Source organism: Peromyscus californicus, unplaced genomic scaffold (assembly GCF_007827085.1).
Source record: "Peromyscus californicus insignis strain IS unplaced genomic scaffold, ASM782708v3 Scaffold_6__1_contigs__length_162567912, whole genome shotgun sequence".
NCBI lineage: Eukaryota > Metazoa > Chordata > Mammalia > Rodentia > Cricetidae > Peromyscus > Peromyscus californicus.
In genome coordinates, this window is record NW_026294584.1 from 22719880 (window position 1) to 22742850 (window position 22971).

The window sequence follows — 22971 nt, forward strand, 5'->3', positions numbered from 1 at the left end:
GAAGGTTGAGAACCACTACACAAAAGAAAATCAAGGAGACTGTGACCTGAAGTAGGGTAGGCTACCATACGGAGATGACCCTGAGCCAAACTTTGGGTAAGGCTAGCGAGTTGTGTGAAAATTTAAATAATGAGCCTTATAGTTATCAGGGGAGAAAATTAAGGTTCAGAAAGACTAGGTTCAAATCCTATTCTTCCACTTCATAGTTGGGTGATCTTGATGTACAAGATTTGGCTAATCTTTGAGCCTTAGTTTCTTCATTTGTAAAATAGTTGTGATCTGCCTGTCATTTACTTGTAATTGCAGTGTATTATAGCCTATGACAGTTTTTAATGATAAACATGGCTCTAGTTTGTATCTTAATGTACATTTCTCAGGGTTGTAGCTGACTACCATTGTCTTTATGAACTGTCTCAGATGTGCACATCTGACTTGACCAAGTATAACTCTGTTCACAGATGTCTTGTAGACAGTTGAGACCTATGTGCCCTTCCAGTCTGGTTCTCTTATCTCTTCCCCCTAAACACTGCCAGAAATTTAATGTTACTCATCGCCATGCAAGCTTTTATATTTTCCTACATGTTGATACAAACATAAATAAGTCAGCATTTGTTGTGGATTTTAAAATCAAATTATAGCACTTACATCTTCTTACAAATTCCATTTTTACGTGTTGAGATATATTGACATTGATATATCTCTCTGCTTCATTCATCTGAATATGCTATAATTAATTTGTTTTACTGCTGATAGGAGAAAACCTACATGCCTATTATAGGCACCACTAGAGTGAATTACTCAATGAGGCTGGGATTATCAAACCTGGCATTTCAGATTCTGTTATTGATTAGCAATGCGTTTAGACAAGTCACTAGTTCTTTATGCTGTCTTTTTTGGCCCTGACATATAAATAGTATACTTCCGGGTACCACTCCAAGCCAGTATTTCCAATGGCATATGACATTCTCTGTCTGCTATTAGAAGACTTGATGTTCTGCTTTACAGTCTGAACCCCTTCTCATATAAAAATATGTTCAAATTCACCATTACAGTCATGTGACAGATATGCCCAGATACACAGAGTATTTCATAAAGAGTGTCAGATATTCCATACAGGCACAGCAGTAGCAAAGGACACAAGGCTTGCCATTTTGTAAGCAGTAGAACATCCTTCTTTTTAAGGATACTTTTCAAAACGAGCATGTTTAACAGTATGCTTTATAAGAGCAAATTAAAGTATCTTCTACTTGATTCATAATGGCTTTTAAAGTGTAAGATTTTTTTTCTTATAAAAATGTATTCCAATAGGCTGAAGATTCTAAAACAAAATGCGAGTATTGAAATTGTATAAATCTTCTAAAATTTATCAGAAGGTTCTAAAACACCCAGCATGGAACCAAAATACCATTATTCATTTATCTTACAATAATTTTTCTCTTTGCAGTGTGAATTCCTTTTTTTAAAGTTTCTAAATGTACATATTTTTCTCTGTAATAACCACTAAGAATATGGATTTTATTGTTGCTTTAGAGTTTGGGTTTAATTGTTTTGCTTTGGTCTCTATTCTTTTGTGTGAGAAAGGAGGCTGGCCTTGAACTTGCAGTGATGCTCCAGTGTCTGAGTGCTGTGATTTCAGAGTTATGCCACTACACTTGCTTACAAAATTGTTTATGTAGCAAGTTAAGACATAAGATAGGTTGATCAGAACTATGGAGTTGAGAAATGACAGAATCTAATTTACTCTTTATTTCAGGGCTTTTTTTTTTGTACATTAACTTTAGTCTGTCTAAAACATAGTCTGAGATGGAGAGCTCCTGATTTTTCCAAATTGTTATAGTATCATTTCTTAGACTTATGTAGTACAACTTCATCTTATACCATAGCATCACCTGTAGGAGGGGCAGAGCCTGGGGTTCTAGTCCTGTGTGGTTCTTTGGGGATTTGGCCCATATTGTTTTGAACCTTTTACCTTTAAGATTTTTTGAACCATTAAGTATGTATTGCTTTCCCTCTTTTTCTTTCTGAAAGTGTTTTGACAACTCATGTAGCTTTCTTTGCATATAACTCATTAATGTAATGAAAATGATATCTTTGCCCAGGAAGTTTTTGAATCGTTGGTGAAATGTATAGTTTCCCTCGGATTGTTGTATCTTTTGTTTGTTTGTTTTAGGTTTTTTTTTTTTTGTGGGTGACTGTTTTGCTTGTGTGTATGTCTGGTGCTACAGGAGATCACAAGAGGGTGTTGGATCCTCAGACTGCAGTTCTGGGTGATAGTGAACCACCATGTGTGTAGGTGCTAGGAACTGAACCTGGGTCCTCTGCAGGAGCAGCAGTGCTCTTAACACTGGGCCCTCCCTCCATCTCCAGGGGCTACTCCTTAAAGATTCTCCTATGTATTTAGTATAGTTGGAACCATCTTACTTGGACTTTTTACTTAACTGACATATATGAAAATGTAGACAGTTTCTTTTCAGTACTGAACCTAAAGTTCAGATCTTCGCCCATATGGTTATATATATATATATATATATATATATATATATATATATATATATATATATATATATATATATATATATATCACATACTAGGCACGTGCTCTACCACTGTGCCGTATTCTCAGCCCTCTGAGAACTTTTAAAACTAGCTTAGAATCTGCCTGTTGTAACATTGTTTATATCTGATGATTTTTTTTTTCACTTGAAACTCTTGCGACCTTCCAGTAGCTTGGAGTCACCTACAAGGGGCTAATTTGTTTTCTTTCTAATTTATAGTTCTTTTTTACTTACTGTATTTTATTTATAATGCTTAAGAACAATATTTTAGCCATCCACTTAAAAAATGTCAGACAAATAAAGCTTTATTCTTTGTATGGCGTCCCCTTTAATTTGAAGAAATCAAGAATTTTAAATGGTTAAGCACTAAATAATGTTAGAAAACACAGTTTTAGGTAAAGTGCTTTGGCAGTTCCAGGTTTGGTTTTACATTCTTGGGAACTGAGAAAACTGTTGGCGTCTTACACCATCTGATGGGTTAGGCCCCTCTGCTTTCTCCGTCAAGCTTTGATGCTTCATTCAGTATTATAACTAGTGTGAATGTGGGGAATGTGTGCTACTGTGCCGCTTATTAACAATGTCCAATTCTGTTATTTTCTTAGGGTCCTGGTTGCTGTTCTGATATTGCAATTTCTTTTCACTATGTTGATTCTACAACTATGTATGAATTAGAATACCTCGTTTATCATCTTCGCCCATATGGTTATTTATATAGATATCAACCTGCCTTACCTGAGGATATACTAAAAGAAATTAATCAAGCAAACAAAAAAGAAGATACAAAAGTAAAATTGGGAAACCCTTGAAAGCAGAACACGAGTGGACTAAGGTTAAATGGTCTACATTGCACTGAAGGACTCCTGCCTTTCTGACAAAACCCTGAAATCCCATTGAGGAACTCATCTGAAGTGAACATTCCATATAGAAATTTTTCCAGTGGATGACTGTAATCTGAAGCATTTAAAGAGCTGTGAAGTCTGTTAAAATGTGTTTTGATACAGTAATATATAAATATAAATATATATATATATATATACATACACATATATATGTATGTATATGAAGAGTTTGTGTTCTTCAAATGGTGACAGAAGAGCTAGAAAGACTGTCCCTGTTCCTGACAGTGTGTGTTGTCACTAAAGCTGGAGTGGTTCTGTTTGTAATCACCTACTACACTGCACCAATAGAACACAGTGCTGAACAGATCTGCCTTAAAGCTAGAAAGAAATACTGTTGCTCAGTATACACTCTGCTCGTGTGTATACGATACAAACCAGCCTCCCAGTTGCCGAATGAAAACTTGTCTATGATTATATTACTTATAATTGGCAGTGTTTCCTCAAGAAGAATGAGATTGACACTTACCCTAAAGTTCACTAATAAACCACATTTTCTGATTATTATGGGCCTTGACTGCATTATATGCTTAGTTCTATATATAATTAACCTTGTACCAAGTCCCCATCGTCTCCTTTCTAAATGTTTGACCCTTGAATAACATTCTCACTATTAATGCTTATTTACTCAAAGCATTGGCAGCATTCTATAAAACATGCATTTAAAAATATTCTGTTCCCAAATTCACCCTTTGTTAATTGTGGGTAACTTAATTAAATTTAATGCTATTTGGACAAGCTTTTCTTGTATTGGTACCGCTCTCGGGAATTATTAATGACATTGTAAATCGATTGTTTCGAAGTCTTTCCAACTACATAATTATTGTTTCTTTTATTTTCATCCTGTGGAGATGAAATTTGTTGTGCCTTTCATAACTTACTTAAAGCACTTTTAAAATTAATTTTTATGTCTGATGTGCCTGTTAACACTGGCAAAAATTTTTGAATGTGGCTTTTGGCCAGAATTAAGTATTAACACTAGCAAGTAAAGAACACATCGACAAACTAAAACATCATATACTTCATTTATAAATAACAACTTACTTCATGCTGAATTCTTATTTGGAGATAATTATCTTGCCAGTGTAATTCCAACAGCAGAGTCCCATTCAAAACTGCCATCAGAAGGAATCTGTGTATCATTCCAACCCCAGTGGCTGCTCAGAGTTCCTGAGAGGATAGAAAAACTTTTTTTTTTTTTTTTGTCATCAGCAATACTGAGTGTAGAGCAGAATATTTTATAGATTTTCCATAAAATTATTTTTAATTGTGAATGATTTACATTTCTCATTATGTTAAGTTTGCATGATTATTACACCATTGACTCTGTAGTTTGGCTGAATAATAAGTATAAATAATTTATATTTATTGTGCCAAACCATAACCTCTATAGATGATATATTTGAAGGGGTGTTTATTTCATTGGCCAGTTATGGATCACTGTCCACATGATGAAAATCAAACCAACTTTACAAATGACTTTGGTTTGAGTTGGTCTCATGGTAGTGCCATCTACTGGTACCCTAGGCATTCTAGTCTGTTCTTTGAACAGCTCTTTACCATGGTTTGGACATGAATTCATCTGTGGCCTATGTGTGTTACTCTTCTTTACTAGCAGAGTAAATGATTTCTCTGAAAACCTTAACATTCATTCATAAGAAATCGTTGCAATGAATCCTGGGCTACAAAGTCAAGCAGCCTGGCTTTTAAGTTCCCCATCACTATTTATGTGACCTTGAACAATTCACTTAATCTTTCTGTGCCTGAATCTCCTCATCTAAAAATTAGGGATAATGATACTACCTACCTCACAGAATATTAAATGAGGATTATATAAACGAATAGACATGAGATTATTAGAATGTTGTCTGGCCCAGAAAAGGACATGGTTTTAAGTATAAGGTTTTATTCTGTTACCTTGGAGTGTAAATATTTTGATTTAGATAAATGATCAAATCAGATCTAAAGGAAATATTTTGCATATTTCTAACAGTAAGTAATATGTAGTATTCATCTAGTGCCTGCTGTATTTCAGGTACTGATCTTATTCTTTACATTTGTGTTAATCTTCACAAATTGGGCGTTATTCCCATATTGTAGATGAGGAGACTGAGGCTCAAAGAATTTTATAATGTTTCCACTGTCATAATGCTAGTAAGGAAAAAGGCTGGGATTTATAGTCCAAACCTGTGTGTTGTTTATATTATGTCAGCTCTAGGGTTAATTTCATAGATGTATATATGTATGTATGTGTGGAATAATGAGATATGTATACGCACACAGACATGTAGGAATACTATATACCATCTGGTACTTTTAGCCAGTAATAGTCCAAGTGGTCAGAGAGCAGGATTGGTACGGTGATTCCTAAGTTGTGATTCTCTCACCCTTTCCTGGAGTTTGAGATGGAGATCTCGTGTTGGATTTTAGCATGAGGCCCTGGAGTATGCATTCATAAAGCAGATGCCTTCTAGTGAGAGGTATTAAATTAGCACTGCTGGCAGCTTGTTGGAACTTGCAGCCCCTCTCCACCCCTCCCAGGTCACCTAAGTCAGAAACTCCAAGATAGGGGCTAGCAGTTTGGTTTAAAGAAGACCTGAAGGTTAGTCTCAACATAATCCTGTGTTGAGATCCATTGCCTGTTTACCTACTTGATTTTGGTGCAAATAGTCTTTGGAACACACTCAGGATTTCTGCCCAGGAGAGAGGCATTTTTCAAAGACTAAAACATGTTTTAAATCAGTGTAGTCCAGGATCATACTGTATTAAAAGTAAAATGCTATAGCATTTAAAGGGTCAGTGCATCATTGGTTTTGGCAAAATTCTTTGCTTCCCTATCAAAATCTATAATCCTCCAAGTCGAGCCATTTCACACTGAGCAAAAAGGGTTCAGTAAGCGCTAATATGTACATATGGATTCATTCAAACATATGTAAATTAATATCATGAAAAATGTCCACTAGTTGATAAAAATTTCCAGTAGAAGTAGTAAATGCTACTGTATAATACACCAAGTATTTTCTGCTAATTTATACCATCAGCTTAGGTTTTGTCACTTTCAAAATCATTTGCCTATCCTATGATCTAATGAAGCAAAATTTTTCTCCCAAGTATATGGTAGAGCACATTAAACAAGGTTTGGTGGGATAATGGTTTATTTGCCACCTTTTAGATTAAGATCTCTGTCATGTGAACAATTGATTGTAGTGTGGTTTCAAGGCATAAGATTTAATAAAATCTTATGTTCTCTATTAATAATATGCTTATGTTTTGCTAGTGGAAAATTCATAAATAATGAAGCAGGTTTTTGTTCCAGAGTTTGACTATTTGAACATATCTAAATTTCAGAGATCAATTTGTTACTATAAAGGATGACAAAATAAATCACTGACCAGTTCATATACTGTGTTTTGAATGTGGTAATTGGGTTTGAGCATTAAGTTTGCTAACTGGTTTTCATGGTTGTTTCTTGAGTTTGAATTTTTTTATGCTCTTAGCCTGTCAAACTGTATTGCTAGATCGAGGCCCTGTTGTACTTGAAAGACATCCTCACTTGGTTTGTCAGCTCCTACCGAGCTGTGTTCTTGGACTGTGAGTTCAGGAGGTCATTGTTCTGTCTTTGATACTTCCTTTCTGCTTAACCTCCACTTTCTAACTCCTTATAGTGCTGTCTCCTTGCGGTTGATTTGGGTGATCGGAATGTCTACCATTTGTGATGATTTTATGCCTACTACGTTTAGGTTTCCCATGAGGCTAAAAATAAAATAGTAGTATCTGCCGGCTCTCAGGCCACTTACCCTAATTGAACGTGTACAACCTATAACAGTCCTACATTGTTAATTAAAGGAAGTAAAGTTATTTACCCTCCTCTTAAAAGAAAAAACACATTGACTTCACTTCTCTTGGTTTGTAGTAGGCCTGATAGAAACATTTGTGGGAAATCTGGTAGATAAGCTGTGGTATATTTTACACTAATGTAACCTCTATTAATTAAAGATAACTTACGGTTGGTTATATATCAGAGCTGTATTGAAATCTTAACAATGATTAAAATGAGAACTTCATACAGATTCAACTTAAAAGCAGCATTACAGTTGAATGTACTTCGTTTCAATTCCCTTACCTCCTAAGTTTTCAGTTACATTAGTTAAATTTGAGTAACTTTGCAGGGCGCTATAAATGAATGATCTACATGAGGTGTTTTATTAGAGGGAAACTAACCTCACTGCTAAGCAGTGTGTTGTATTATACAGTGAATGTTCGTGTTTTGGAATTTAAAAATTATTTAAAGTAATAGTGTCAATGAAGGGTTTAAAAATGTCTGGTGACTTGCTTATTTTAAGTGATCACCATTAAGTCAGAAAAAAAATGTATTTTTAAATGTTTTTTAAAGTGCCTTTTGAGAATTTTTAAACAATGGATTCAAACAACTGCATAAAATAAATGACCATGTTCAAAATTGCATCATCTGTGTATTTTTAACTGGTGTAAGGGGTAGATATCTTTTATGGATAGTTTCGGGGATTTTTCTATCAAAGCTTTTCTGTTTGTATAAGCTTTCATAATTGTTCTAGAATATTATGTAAGGCAACAGAATATTCCACATGTGACTTAGAATAACGCACCTTTAAAATGAGATTATCTACTCACAGTCCTGGAGAGAAGGAAAGTGGGGAGAAAGGAGGGGAGAGTGAGAGACAGAGCAGGGAAGGAGAGGAGAAAGATTGCTTTCCCGTTTGTCAATTATTTTTCATCTTTCATGTAAACTGAGGAATCCGTTTATTCAATTAGTATGCTGAGCATCAGCTAGAAATACAGTGACGAATGGGACACAGGCTCCCTGTTCTCCAGCTGTCGTTCTTGAGCCAGGAAATAAGTCAGTAGAGAGAAGTGATCCTAGAACAAAGACCATTACAAAAGCACTCAGGAGGCAGAGGCCAGCCTGGGCTACAGAGCGAGTTCCAGGACAGGCACCAAAGCTACACAGAGAAACCCTGTCTCGAAAAACCAAAAAAAAAAAACACAGTTTGAAAAAGAACTTTGAGAAAGTAACTCCAACATGAATGACAGACTTTTTGTGAGTTTCTGAAGTCATCTATCTATACCTTTGAAATTCTTTGTTCTTGGTATATAAAAATAGACCACCATCTTTGCTTGAGCATGCCTTGGACACATGTGCGAGCTCATTAAGACATGATAATAGGCCAGAATACTTGATGTTTGTAGTCAGAATTCATCTGGTGCTTAGGTCTACTAATATTCATTTGTTCTGTGATATTTAGGATATAAATAAAAATTAACTTGTATTTTTCTTAGGCAAATGATACAAATGTTTTTGGGCTCTTGAGACTAACCAGTATAACTCAGTTATAACCTGCTCCCTATATGTTCATCATTAGCATACATACCTGCCTATGTGTGGCAGCAACTTTGGAGAGGTAAAGAGATATATGCCACCTCATACTGATTTAGTAACAGTATGGTGATTTGGTTGTAATGGTTTACTCAGATGCCAAAATATTATGTTGGAGAGGATGTGGAACAAGGGGAATACTCCTCCACTGACTGGTGGGAGTGCAAACTTGTACAACTACTTTATAAGTCAATATGGCGGTTTCTCAGAAAACTGGGCATCAATCTATCTCAAGACCCAGCTATACCAATCTTGGGCATATACCCAAAGGATGCTCAGTCATATTACACAGCATTATCTGTAATAGCTAGAACCTGGAAACAACCTAGATACCCCTCAGCCGAAGAATGGATAAGGAAAATGTGGAACATTTATACAATGGAGTATTACTCAGCTGTAAAAAAAACAATGACCTCATGAAATTTGCAGGATAGAACTAGAAAAAAATCATTCTGAGTGAGATAACCCAGACCCAAAAGGACAAGCATATTATGTACTCACTCATAAGTGGATATTAGGAGTAAAGTATAGGATAAGCAATCTATAATCCACAGCCCCAGAGAGGCTAGATAACAAAGAAGGCCCAAAGAGGAATGTATGGATTTCCCTGCGAAGGGGAAATAGAAGAAATCTCCTGGGTGAACTGTGGGCATGGGTGGGGGAAATAGAGGGATGGGAACTTGAGGGAGCGTTTTGGGTGGACTGGGTATGGGAGGTGGATTGGGGGCGGGGCGGAGGGGGAGAGTAAAGAAAGAGACATTTTGATGGAGGGGAGACATTTCGGAGTTAGGGAGAAACCTGGTGTTGGGGAAACCTGCAGGAATCCATAAGGATGACTCCAGCTAAGATTCCTAGCAATAGTGAAGAGGGTGCCTGAACTGGCCATCTACTGTAATCAGGTTGGTGACTACCCTAATTGTCATCAAGAGATTCTCTATCCACTAACTGATGGAAGCAGGTGCAGAGATCCACAGCCAAGCACTGGGCTGAGCTCCAGGAGTCTTTCTGAGGAAAAGGAGGATTGTATGAGCCAGGGGGTTCATGATGGTGGAACCCACAGAGACAGCTGACCTGAGCTCATGGGAGCTCTTGGACTGTGAGCCAACGGTTATAGAGCCTCCATGGGACTGACCTAGGCCCTTTGCATGTATGTGACAGTTGTGTAGCTTGGTCTCTTTGTAAGGCTCCTAGCAGTGAGATCAGGACCTGTCCCTGGCGCTTAGCTGGCTTTTGGGAACCTGTTCTCCATGGTGGATTACCTTGCCCAGCCTTGCCGCAAGGGAAGGAGCTTGGTCCTGCCTCAACTTGATGTGCCATGCTTTGTTCAAGCCCATGGGAGGCAAAATGGAGAAGGAAGAGGAGTGGAAGGGGAGGGGACCAGGAGGAGAGGAGGGAGGGGAAACTGCAGTCCGTATGTAAAATAAATGAAAAAATATTTAAATAAAATAAATTTGTGATGCTAATTTTGTCATTTTAAGTCTTCATGTAAATACAGATTTACTCTTAAATTTTCCAGAAGTAGAACCTCATAGTACTAGAAATAATACAAAACTACTCAGTATATCTCTTTTCTAAAAGTAAGAGCCTTACCTTAAATATATATACTAGTATATATTATATGTAATACATAGTTAAGAGACAGTGTAGACTATCCAATAGAAATTCTGTTAAGACCAAATGGACATTTAACAACTGAAGTTAAGTTCAGCAACTTTAGCATTCTCCAGATAAATCTGTACTAGTAACATGGAAGTATGTTGCCAGCAGTTTGAGTTATTTTTACTAATTAGTGAATTTTGTGCAACTGCTTAGAACTTTGGTCTTAACACTATTTCTCTTGCATTCTGTTACTGGTGGGGCTGGGGGTTTACTGTTATGTATTCTGCTCTTTTTCCATGACTGAACATTTGTCTTTGTTTGGTGTAACTGAACACATCTTCCACTGTCGTAAGAAAATTTCCCCCACCTTTTTAAATGAAATTCAGCACTAGATCTTTAGTTGTGTTGAGTTTTCTAATGAATCCCTAGTTAAAGATTCACAGTACTTTGTCATTCATAAATGAAGTGCCAGCAGTTTGCGCAAAATGCCCCAGTTTGGGTTTTCGTAAGCTTCAACTGACTGTCACAGATACTACATTGCCTTTCCCCCTCCTTGAAATAACAGAATTAGACTTTGGATTGGAGTTCACTTTCCACCATTGTTGTTGTCCTTGTTACAATGTAAGAAGGTAGTGATAAAATCCAGAAGTAGGGATTTCAGCATTTCTACATTTCCTTTAGTTCTGTACAAAGTTGTCTTGTTTTGTGTTGTTTAGTAAGATGTGTGTATGAGACAGTATTGTCTCAGTTACTTTTCTATTGCTGTGATAAACAAAACATGACCAAGGCAAAGTATAAAGAAAGCATGTCATTGGGCTTATAGTTTCAGAGGTTTAGAGTCCGTGATGGTGGAACAAAGGCATGGTGCCAGGAACAGCTGAGCCCTCACATCTTAATCCAGAAGTAGGAAGCAGAGAGCACACTGGGAATGGTATACATCTTGTGAAACCTCAAAGCCCACCCCCAGTAGTACATCTCTTCCAAGAAGACCACACCTCCTAGTCCTTCCCAAACAGTTTCACTAACTGGGGACCAAAATATTGAGATATGAACCAATGGGGGCCAATCTCATCAAATGACTATAGCTGGTTAGAGTCCATGATGGCAAAGCAAAAGCATGGTAACAGGGACAGCTGAGAGCTCACATTTTAATCTGCAGAGACAAGGCAGAGAGAGAGAGCTCTAGGAATCTTGCAGGAGTCTTGAAATCTCAGAATCACTCAGTGACTCACCTCCTCCAACAAGGCCACACCTTCCTAATCCTTCCCTAACAGTTCTACCAACTGGAGACCGAGTATTCAAACATGAGCTATGGGGGCCGTTATCATCCAAACCACTAAAAGTATGGTTCTGGTTGTTTTAATAATTCCATTTCTCTTTAAAATATTAAAACTCTTGTCCCCTTTTTTTCCTGATTTTAAACAGCTTTCTCAATGAACTGAAATTATGCAGTTAGAATAATTGGCCAGAGATGACTTCTGGTTTATAAAGTAACTTTTAGAAAACTGCTTGTCCAGTTGAATTTCCCTGCCCTTTGCCTTTTGATTTCTGCTTCTTTAAACCTCACCCTCTATTCCCACCTCCACCAGCAACCCTCCATTGTCTTCTCATTGCTAACATTATAATTTGTTCCCATTTCTTATCAGCAGGGATATTTTGAAAAGTAGTTTGGAAATTATATCTTACTAGGCAGTTAAATGAGAAATACAATTAAGGAACTTTCCTATATGTCACTGAAAGATGACTGAGAATACATGCTAACATGAGCTACAGTTTTTTTCCCCTATGGAAATGTTTCTAAAACCTGCCTAGTGAACATATGTATACTTACACTCATACTACCCAGTGAAGTAAACTTAATTTAAAACTACAATCGATACCATCTTCTTTGGCAAAATGGGCACTCGAGATTTTGACTGGCATTATTTAAAGGGAGCTCTCAGTAACACAACCAGACATGCTTTCCCACTTGTTTGAAACAATGAGGCTAAATATTCTCTGGTTTGCCTGAGGTGACCTTCACACCACAGTAGAAAATGATGATTGGCATTCTGTAACAGCTGTGTCAGGAAGGTGACACTCCCTGTCACTGCCAGCAGTCTTTGGCATCCAAAACTTCTAGTCCTGTTAGTTTGAGAAGCAATTCTTTCCCAGCAGAAAGGAAGCATGGCTAGCTCCTTCAGACAGAGGGTGGGAAGGTAACAAGAAGCCTGAGGTTGTCTCTTGGCTCTTAAAGAGGGCTTTGTACCTGATTTAATCCCAGGTGGGCTAGGAATATAGAGGCGAGGCACTGGGAAGGGATGTGTACAATGACTGGAGAGAAGCAGATTTGGAATCTAATTCACCTTACAGTCTGTGGTCTCGAGGAGCTATGTATTAGTGTCATTGGTTCAGATGCACATTGTCATCTTTCTGAAATGTCTGGACCTCCAACATCATGAAGCAAGTTAATCTTAAAGATTTGAGGAAATTGGCAAATAATAACCAAAAAAGGATAGTATGTATTACACAGAGTGAACTATAAAGGACAAAAATACGCATGCACTCTAATCTACCTCAGTTGGGAGAGCAACACCTTTGTAGACAAACGAGATTTCTGTCTTCAATATTAAAATAATTCTCTCTCTTAAAACTTCATTGCTGTATTACCTCATTTTTTTTTTTGCCTAGGCCACCTATAGTTCTGCCATTGAACTAGATCCCCAAACCATCTCTTCATCTCTTCTTAAAATTTGAGGTGGGGGCTCTCTAAGTTGGCCAGGAAGATATATACATATATATACACATATATATACGTATATATATATATATATATGTATATATATGTGTGTGTGTGTGTGTGTGTGTGTGTGTGTGTGTATAAAATATTCACTCTGTGGCCTAGGCAGGGTTTAAATCTGTGTTCCTCCTGCCTCTGTCTCCTAAGTAGCTGGAAGTACAAGCTTGTGGCACCAGGCCCAACTCCGTCATCACTTCTTGAATCATAGTGTACTTTAAGATGTTGTGATTCCCCCATGGCCTGATCCTACCATGTCATTCCCTTATTGTTTACTGATACTCGTTACTCAAATATTTAACTCCGCACACAAGTTCAGCTCCTAATCAAACATTTTAACTAATATTTGAGTGCCTACTTCAAGTAAAGCACCAAACCGTATAATAGGCAAATGATTTGTTGTTGGTCTCAGAGAATTCACTTTCTATGAGGTATAAAATAAAAAAAAAAGTTAAAGCTAGTTATATGCACTAGGATTATACATCCAGGCAGTAAGTATGCTAGCTACCTAAGCTGTTTGTAGATGAAGTGATTTATCCAAGTCTGTGTGGATGACAAGTAGCAGGACCAGCATTTCAAAAAGTCAATGAGATAGATAGTTAATCACTACAGTATACTGTAAGGTTTAATAAAGGAACAAGAAAAAGAGAACTCTTGGCCAGCTGAGTGTTTTGTTCTTTTTTTTATTTCCTGGTAAGTTCTATTCAATAACTCTGTCCACCTTTATTGTCTAGAATTTACTTAATGAACCTCATCTCTTACATAAAGTCATCCTAGATCAACAGTCAGAAGTAATGTCTTCCTTCTCAGCCATATTCTATAGTACTGCTCTTCAGACAGTCCAGTGGTGGTTGGGAATATTTTTGTCCATTTTTATTTCATTGTACTTTATGTATGTGCAAATTTATGCTTACATATGTTTTGACATAATATTAGTATATTGGAAAGTCAAGATACATGATCAAAAACACTTTACTAATAAAATATCCCATCAAAATTTCACTCTTGCCAAAACTAGAGTCATACCCTGGTACAGCATATGTCCTGGTGATGCACCGACAGGGGCAGCCAATGCCTGTGTTAGTGTTCAGGGCAGACATGTGCCCTACTTTACACATTAGAGAATCGGTGCCTACTTAATTATATCCCAAATCCTTTAAAGATAAAAGAAATCCCATCTCAGTTCTGTGAAGTTTACTTGTGTTCTCAGTTTTGTCCCTCACAAATTATCTTACAGAGTAGTTTGTGACTCCTCCTGGGGTGATCTCTTTAACCTGGATTTCATATCCTGACATGCCCAAAATAAGGTCATTTCTAGATGACCACCGAATGCAGAATAGAAAGTTTGCACAAATATTACAAACAACTGAGCAGAAGTCCACAAGCTTAAGTAACCCAAGAATGAGCAGGAAGGTGATTAGTCATAGAATATTTGGGCTCTTCATCCATTGAGAGTAGAACAGCTTGGAAATTCATTGAGAGACCAGAGTTTTTCAGTAGCAGGTGTTTTTTCTATTGGATGCCTCAGTTGGAAATGATGCTTAGTGAAGAATCTCAGGGACCAGAACTGAGTATTTTATTTACTAACCAGAAAGCACTTAAGAAGGGGGAAGTGAAAGAACCAGATGCCGCACAGGAAAGACAAAACCATTATAAGTAAGACTCCTTGAGCAGCACCCCCGAGTGCCCCTTTCCCATATCCAGACATAAAGTGAAGACTCCATGTGGAGGAGGACTCCAGGGGCCAGCCACCCAGCCACACAACAAGCCACAGAGTAAGAGTAAGATTTATGGAAGTAAGAGAACGGGAAAAGCCCAGAGGCAAAAGATAGATGGGATAAGTTAGGATAAGGAAAGCTGGCAAGAAACTAAGTCAAGCTAAGGCCAGGCATTCATGAGTAAGAATAAGCCCCCATGAGTGATTTATTAGGGAGCTGGGTGGCAGGCTCCCCTAAAAAAGCAAACCCCCCAACCACACTTCTCTACATAAACCTATCAGCCCATCCAAACTGTCAAGACCAAGAAGTGATGCCTGTCTAAGAAATACTTCCTTTCAAAATATTTAAAATGCTTACCTCCATTTTGTGTTAGCTTCATCAAAACACAGACGAGTACAAATCAAGGAATTAGTCACCACCCAAAAGTAAATTACCCTTTGCATATACCCTGGCAACTTTTTTTTCCAGGGCACCAGTAAACCCATTTAATAAGAGATGAGGTCAACTACTTAAAAAAAAAACAAAAACTTAAGGTTCAAGGATTAAAACTCAAGCAACAGAACTCTAAATTCTACCATCTAAATCAGAATCTACTATGAATATATAATAATAGACCAGCAGCATATTGTATAGTTAACACTACTTTAATATTATACATATATTTAAAATGGAGTTCTTGAGAATCTGCATATTGACCTAGATGAGGATGGCCCGGGATCTAAGCAGCAACAAAGTTGTCACTTCTGTGGAAGGAAGGGGTGGAAGGAGAAAGAGCAGCCTGGCCTTAGCATTCTCCTTAACAACACCCAATGCTAAGGCAAAACCTACCACATTTTCATGGCGCCTGGGGAAAGCCAAACTACATCCTAAACGTAAAGACACGTGAGAAAAGTTAGGGAACATGGCTATGAAAAGTGGTTGGTGACACCCATTAAAGCAAGAGGAGTGGTCAGACTAGCAGGGTGCGTGCTGATTATCCCATTATTTCAATACAAAATTAGGATAGCAGAACATGATTACAAACCTTGATTTCCAAAAAAGATGAGTGAGAAAACGGAAGGCGGAAAGAAAGGCTTTAATTCCTTCGAGCTTTCAAAAGTTAGAAATTTTCTGAAATGCACCCCTCAAGAAATAGGTACAGAATATGCCAAATGTGGTCATAAAATTGCCAAAAATAACTAAAAGTACAAGCCTGTTAACTATTAAAATGCAAATGTGAAGATAACACAGGCCATGAGCAAAAGAGCAAGAATTTAAAATGGAAAGTGGAACAGGATGAAAGAAAGAACTGAGGCATGCAAAGTGTGTGTGTCCCCTCCCACATCCATAGGACGGTATTAGAGTTGGAAGGGCATTCATTGCCATGTTATGTTTTGAAATCTTTTCAAAAACTTTGTGTATGTCTTTGATAGCAGAGACTGTCTAAGTGGGGAAAGGAGCCCCAGACACCCTTAAGCAGCATCTCAGGTACTCACTTGAAGAGCTGGCGTAAATCCCTTGTTTGTTTTGCCATGAGGAATTTTCCCATAGAGGATGTAAGAATGACTGCTCGGTTAATGGTAGTAGGTAGAGGAGAGAAGTGGCACCATGAAGACAGCAATGGTCAAATCACTCAGTGACCGGGAGCCTTCTCTTAGCGTTCTTGCTTCCATCCACTTTGAGGGCCAAGATACTTGGTAGCTACTGTTTATTCTGTAAGCCTTGGATTCATGAATTATTCTCATATCTTAAATTACATCTGTTCTGGCTTAGGTCTCCTTTGTCTTTCACTGAGATAGACAACGAGTGAGCCCTTCTCCATTTTTAGAACAAAAAAACAAACAAACAAATAAAAACCCTGCCATTATCTAGAGATTAAAGATATACAAGCTACTTCTTTTGAAAATGAAGAAACAGGCCCAGAGTCACTAAACTTACCAAGATGGCATTAATTCCACATATGGCAACAGCTTATTCTGATGTCAGGTCTTTACACTGAATGGCATTTTCACTTTTCCTAAACAACCTGAGCTGTACATATAACTAATAGATAAAACCCAAATATATTTAGTCTGTATTTTCCTCCCATTTGCAAACATATTACAGGTACCATAATAGTTGTCAAGTACTGTCGTGGCTGAGTATTTATTTTTTTTTCCTCTGTAATCATCAAAGTGTGTAGTGAAGTTGATTGTGGCCTTATTTGGAAACATTTTCACTGAGGTAATTAGATAAGGATCTTGAGCTAATTCTGGTGTCCTCCAAGAGACAGGAGAAGGACAGTTGTCACACAGAGAGAGACAGAGAAGGTCATATGGGCAGAGAGTCAAGACTGAAGATAAGATCCCACAGGCCAAGGAATGCTAGGAGCCACCAGATGCCAGAGAGATGGGGATTCTATCTAGAGCTTTTGGAGAGAATGTGGCCATGCCAACACATTAATTTCATGTCTTCAAATTCCAGAACTGTGAGCAAATAAGTTTCTGTTGTCTCAAGTCTCTAGAGTGTGCAGTAATTTTTTACAGCAGTCCAAACTAAACAGTGCTTATTGCAAAAGGTCTGGAAAGCAGCCCTTGAGGGTTCAGTTTGAGGTATCTGACTCCCAAGCCCTGGGGAATTATAAAGAACGTGCTGTGCGCTGGCTGCCCTTCCTGCTTGACTCTGTTCGCCTAGAAACCCCACTTGCTGATGTCAGACATGTGTACTTTCAGAACCAGCCCTCATTCAGAAGTCCTGTTCAACCGCTATTCGGCATACTGCACCGTGTCTACTGTGGACTTTCCTTGCCAGCACTCAGGGGAAAAAATGAAGTGACTGGTTTTTAAATTATATAGGGAGTTTGTTGTGCCCAGTGTGAACAGGAGTTGGGTGTCTTATTTCCCATTTTATATGATAGATAGTATGAATTACATATTTTTGAGCATAGAAATAAATGGTGAGAGACCCTGTCACTCTAAGGAAAGTTTTGAGGCTGGTATATAGATAGTCCCTACTTTATTCTCTCCCATATTTATGGAATTATCTAGTCCAAACACTTTTCTTATGGATGCAATGACCCCCTCGAACAACTTTTCTGCTCCAGAAAATGTAGATTTGAACTTTCACATACCATACCACTAGGCAAAAAAGCCTTGCATTTATATTAAGAGAATGTAGTCCAGAAAAGGGAAAAAAGGTAAGACCCTGTATCTGAGGGCACCACACACTCTAGACACAAAACTTGGAGGAATCAAGTTGGTACTGACCTGGAATTCTCCTTCCTGAGAACTAACTCCCACAGACCAGAAGGTGCTATTCAAGCTGCCAAAGATAAAAAAAAAAAAATCAATAGTCCTAACCAGCTTTTAAGCCCGTGATCAACAACAATGACCAGCCATATCCCCAATGGTACTTATTTCTTAAGGATAACCAACATCTGTCTAATGGGACTTAGAGCCACTCGATAGAAGGGAATTTATGCCTGATACTGTAAACTGAGCGAACTACCCGTGGCTGGAGAACTCATGAACCCTAGAAGAGAAGCTACCACCATTTTTCTAAATCAATATAACCTCTGACTATATTATAAACACACCCACAGGTAAATGTGGCCCACACCCCCTCATCAAAGCTTCTTTTTGCAGCAAACGAAGGCTGCTACAGAGATCCACAGCTAGTCAGAATGCAAAGAATAAGTGGGCACAAGCTACCCATGCCCAGTTAGTATACCTGCTAAGCTACCCATCCCCAGTTAGTACATCTATAATACAGCCCCTACACCTAAGGTCAGGGAAGATGGCGAAGGGGGTGGGGTGGGCAGAGAGGTTGTAAAAACCAGAAGACCAGGAAGCCTGCTGCAAGATAGTGTCTTCTAGACTCAACAGAGAAGTTGCACCCGTGAATCTCAACAATATGGCTGCCTAAATAAAACCTAAGCACTGATGATATCCATCAATGTACCAACAGAGATGGCAGAAGTTTCACAAGGCCCTACCCCCAGATGAAGAACTATGGGCAGTCAGAGGATGATAAGAAAGGAAGAATCAGTCTTCTCTAGGGATGAGCCCCTGATAGCTTTGCCAGTTTCAAGTGGTCAGCCCTAAACACATATACATAGAAGCAACGCAAAATGGACTCAGTAGGTTGTATACATATGTAACAATAATAGTTAGAGGAAAAAGGGTCACGAATCCTAGGGCAGTGGAAGAGGAAAGGGAACGGGTGGAAATCATGTAACTTCAGTGTATTTATGCATGAAATTCCCCCCCCCCAAAATAATTCTCATCTTTTCCTCCATTACTCATGGGTATTTGATTTTGTGTGTTTATGCTTCCCCCCTCCTTCTAAATTTATTTACTTATGTGGAGTAAAATAGAAAACGATTTTAGAAAATGGCTACTCAGCTCTCTCAAAAGACTTTACTACTCAGTTTTTCAAAATTTATTTTAGAACACTAATATCGTATATGACGTTTATCTTTTAAGCATATCTAAGAACTGCGTTCTGCGGTTTCCCTGCCTATTCCATCTGTAATACTACAGTGTTTTCAGACTCACAACCATTGTCAGAATAATTTTGTAAGACAATACACATGACTGTGCCACCACCTTCCATGACATTCCCCTGAACTCTCTCTAGTATCAAAGGAAGCCATTCTTAAAGTGTTGATCTGAGAGAGTTCCGATGTCATTTGTACCCAGACAGAGGTTGCCATCTCGCCTAGCTCCCAGGCTGTCCTTCCAGTACCAGCTGCACCGATGGCATGCCATCTTCTGCTGCTGACTTCGTCCTATAGCTTGCTTGGCTCTGGGGGAGAAAACCATCCTTGTCTCCTTCTACCTCAGCATGATTACATTTTCCCAACAATTCCAGGGAGTGGAAGAAAGAGTCCGGAGACTCCCTTACGAGAGTCACCAAGCATCCTGCACCAGGCTGGCTCCCAGCTTTCCTTAGCAGCTGTTTCTACGGCACCAGAAGCAGCTTCACTGTCTCACTACAGAATGATCCAGGTACCACATCTTCAGATCTTGGGCTAATTGACCACCGAGAACACTGAAGATGTCCTCTCATCCCAGCCTCAAGATAGCTACACCCTCATTCTCGCTGAAGATCTAACCTCACCTCGGGATACCAACAGTGAAAACATTTGCTATTTCAGAGAACTGGGGTCTGTAGTTTGGACTTCTGTTCCCCATGAGAAAAATCTCCCAATGAACCACCACCTTTAAAACGCCATACAGCCTGTGTTTCACTTAGGCAGCGGCAACAACCAAAGGTAAGGCCATGCCAAGCTCTGCCCTGTTTCTGCTCTGCTTTCACTGAACTGAGAGTTAAACATCTTGGGATCAAAATTATACTATGTCACCTTCTTAGACCAGTTAGCCTTGATCTCACTTACATTCTGGTTTGGTTTTGTTTTGTTTTCAATAAGCTGCTTCTAAATTAGTCTCTGTCTTCTTTAAAATATCAGACTTTTAGGGGCTAGCTTTTAGGAGATAACTCAGTCAGTAAAGATTTGTCTGACAAGTATAATGAGTTGATTCTGACACTCAGAACTTACCTAAAAACACTGCATGTGCTGGTGAATGTTTGTAATTTCAGTGCTGACCAGGTAGCCAGGAGGATCCTAGCTTTGCTGGCCAGTCAGCCTACCTCTTGTTAGTGAGCTCCAAGCCAGCTATAGACAGTGTTTCAAAGAGGCCAACAGTGTTCTTGAGAATGATACCTGGCTTCTTTATGCACATTCTTCTATGTGTACACACACACACACACACACACACACACACACACACACACACACACACACATTAATTAAAAAGTGGAAGGGGAAAATCAGTTGCAAAGATGAGTGAAATAACCCTTTTAAAGTGAGCATAAATAGACAGGAGAGCAGCAATTTCTGTGGTAAGTGGTGGTTATCTGCGTAGAAATCACCATCTTGACCAGATTAGCCCTTTAGTCCATGTGTTTTATGCTTAGACCCAGTCAGCCTGCTTGGACAAACCCTCCCACAGACCTGCCCCACATAGAAAGATGGCATCCAGATGTTGATGGCATCCAGATGTTGAGTACCTCAGTGAGAACAGTGATGCAAAACGAAGCAGAGACATTTAACCTGAGCTGAGCATGAGCTTTCGAAACGTCAAAATCCAGTCTTCTTAGTGTTGGAAAATATGTAAAGATAGGACAACATGAAAAACGACTTTGCGTTCTTAAATTTCAATGTACAATCACAAAGGACTTCACACACAGACAGTCAGCTCACAATAATGCAAATCAGTGGTTTAATATGTAAACTCTGCTCTATGGTAAGCAGTAAAAATTGATTTACTTGGATTCTCATCAATTCCATAGTCTACAAACCCCAGGCTTTCAGTGTTGTCTAAATTCGTTCTCTAGTTCCTCCGGGTCACTGCTTGGAATTGCTCAAAAATCACTTGTCAGTGATTTTAGCCTTTTCTTTCTTTGCATTTAAAATTTTTGTTGTGGCATTACTCAAATCCCCCGTTTCTACTGAAAGGGAAGGAAGTGCAAGCGAGGAAAGAGGAGCCTGAAAAACGTGAGCCGTGACTTCCCAGCAGCACTGTTCTCTGCATCAAGCATCCGTGAGGTCAGCATTTTTTAATGGGGTCTTTAAAAAAGTAGGCACTTCCTCTGAAGTGATGCCGCTTTCCCCCAGACTCTGCATTGTGTGGCAGTATCGTTTTCCTTTTAAAGAACTAAAGACTAACTTCCCCTGTGGTCTGGCATGTTGATGTCACAGGGCATTGTTGTTACTTTCTCTTTAGACTCTGAACAGGAATTTGACCCAAGATTCACCCAAACTATCCAAATACCACAGGTCAGCAAACCTTTGCTTTATCTTGCCAGTTTTAATCTAGGTCTAAACCACACCCATGAAGGTGGGGTGTGGAGTACATGCATCAAACCCTCTACTACCTTAATAGCCAGTCTAGGTCAACACTGTATTTTTTTGTGGGAAAGAACACGAGGATCAGTGTGATGAATTACAGTCACTTTAAGAGATGACCATGTGCACTGTTAACTCTTTTTCCCCCAATGTAATATTTTCATTAATTCTTTGGGAATTTCATACAGTGCACCTGATCACACTCACTTCCCATTCCTCCACAATCTACCCTCCCATACTTGTGGCCTCCCTCCTCCCCTCAAAAAGAAAAATACACCAAGGCTAATTTGTGTTGCCATATACTCATTGGATCATGGTCCAACTCCCAGTGGCCGGACCCTTAAAGAAAACTGAGTCTTCTCCACCCCCTCCCACCCTCCCACTCCCACCCCACTGTCACCCCAGCTGCCAGACACCATCAACTGTGAAGAGCTACACTTCAGCATCTTTATCACAATTTCAAGGACTCTCCTCACCAGCTTCCTGTCTGGACTGTTTCTTTGTGTGGGGGGGTGGGGGGAGGGGCTGTTGTCACAGAAGCCTTCACTGTCTCATTCTCAGTCATGAGTCGAGTCTGCAGTCATCAATATCACTGCAAAAGAAGCTTCCTTGTCAGTGGCAGCCAGTGCAGCACAGGTCGTGGACTTCTGCGTGGTTTTTGGTGGCAGCCCTGGTCACGACATTCTGTCTCTAGACCCTTTCTCCTGCTGCATGCACCTCTCCATTCCACGATACCACTTTTTAAAAGTATCTTCCCATAAGACTTGCCTTTCTTAGGTTGTTCTGGAGATATTGCATGCTCTGCAGGCTCATCCTCCACCACCTGTCTTCCCTGAAACCTCTGTGGGTCTCTCAGGCTCCAGATGATTGTGCACTCTTAAAGTCTTCGGACGTTTCAGAGCTGTCTTTCAGCCATGTGACTCTAAAGAAACAGGGTGAAAACCGTTTCTCAAAGACCTCAGTCTTCACGTACGTCAACAGCTTGGATGAAGAATGGAGCTCTGTCACCAGGAAGCACCAGGTCAGTGCCCCATTTTCCACCTCATTCTGCTACACATGGGACTAGGCCAGCAACTTGACTCACCGTTCTCTTCTTTCCTTTGTTTTCTGATTGTTACCCTGTTTCAGTGTTCTAGCCTTGAATCA

General features: G+C 39.0%; 1 protein-coding gene across 4 annotated transcripts in view; it reads left to right on the plus strand.

Moving 5' to 3' along the window:
* C1galt1 (core 1 synthase, glycoprotein-N-acetylgalactosamine 3-beta-galactosyltransferase 1) overlaps positions 1–22971 on the plus strand; it is a 79997-nt gene that overhangs the window by 30782 nt on the left and 26244 nt on the right. For 3 of the 4 annotated variants that reach the window (XM_052720559.1, XM_052720558.1, XM_052720560.1), the window contains one exon: positions 3158–7915. The exons of the other annotated variant lie outside the window; for it this stretch is intronic. In XM_052720559.1, coding sequence (XP_052576519.1) covers positions 3158–3361 — 204 coding nt within the window. In that variant the 3' untranslated portion in view covers positions 3362–7915. Of the gene's footprint in view, positions 1–3157; positions 7916–22971 lie in introns of those variants that run through there. 4 annotated transcript variants of the gene reach the window in all.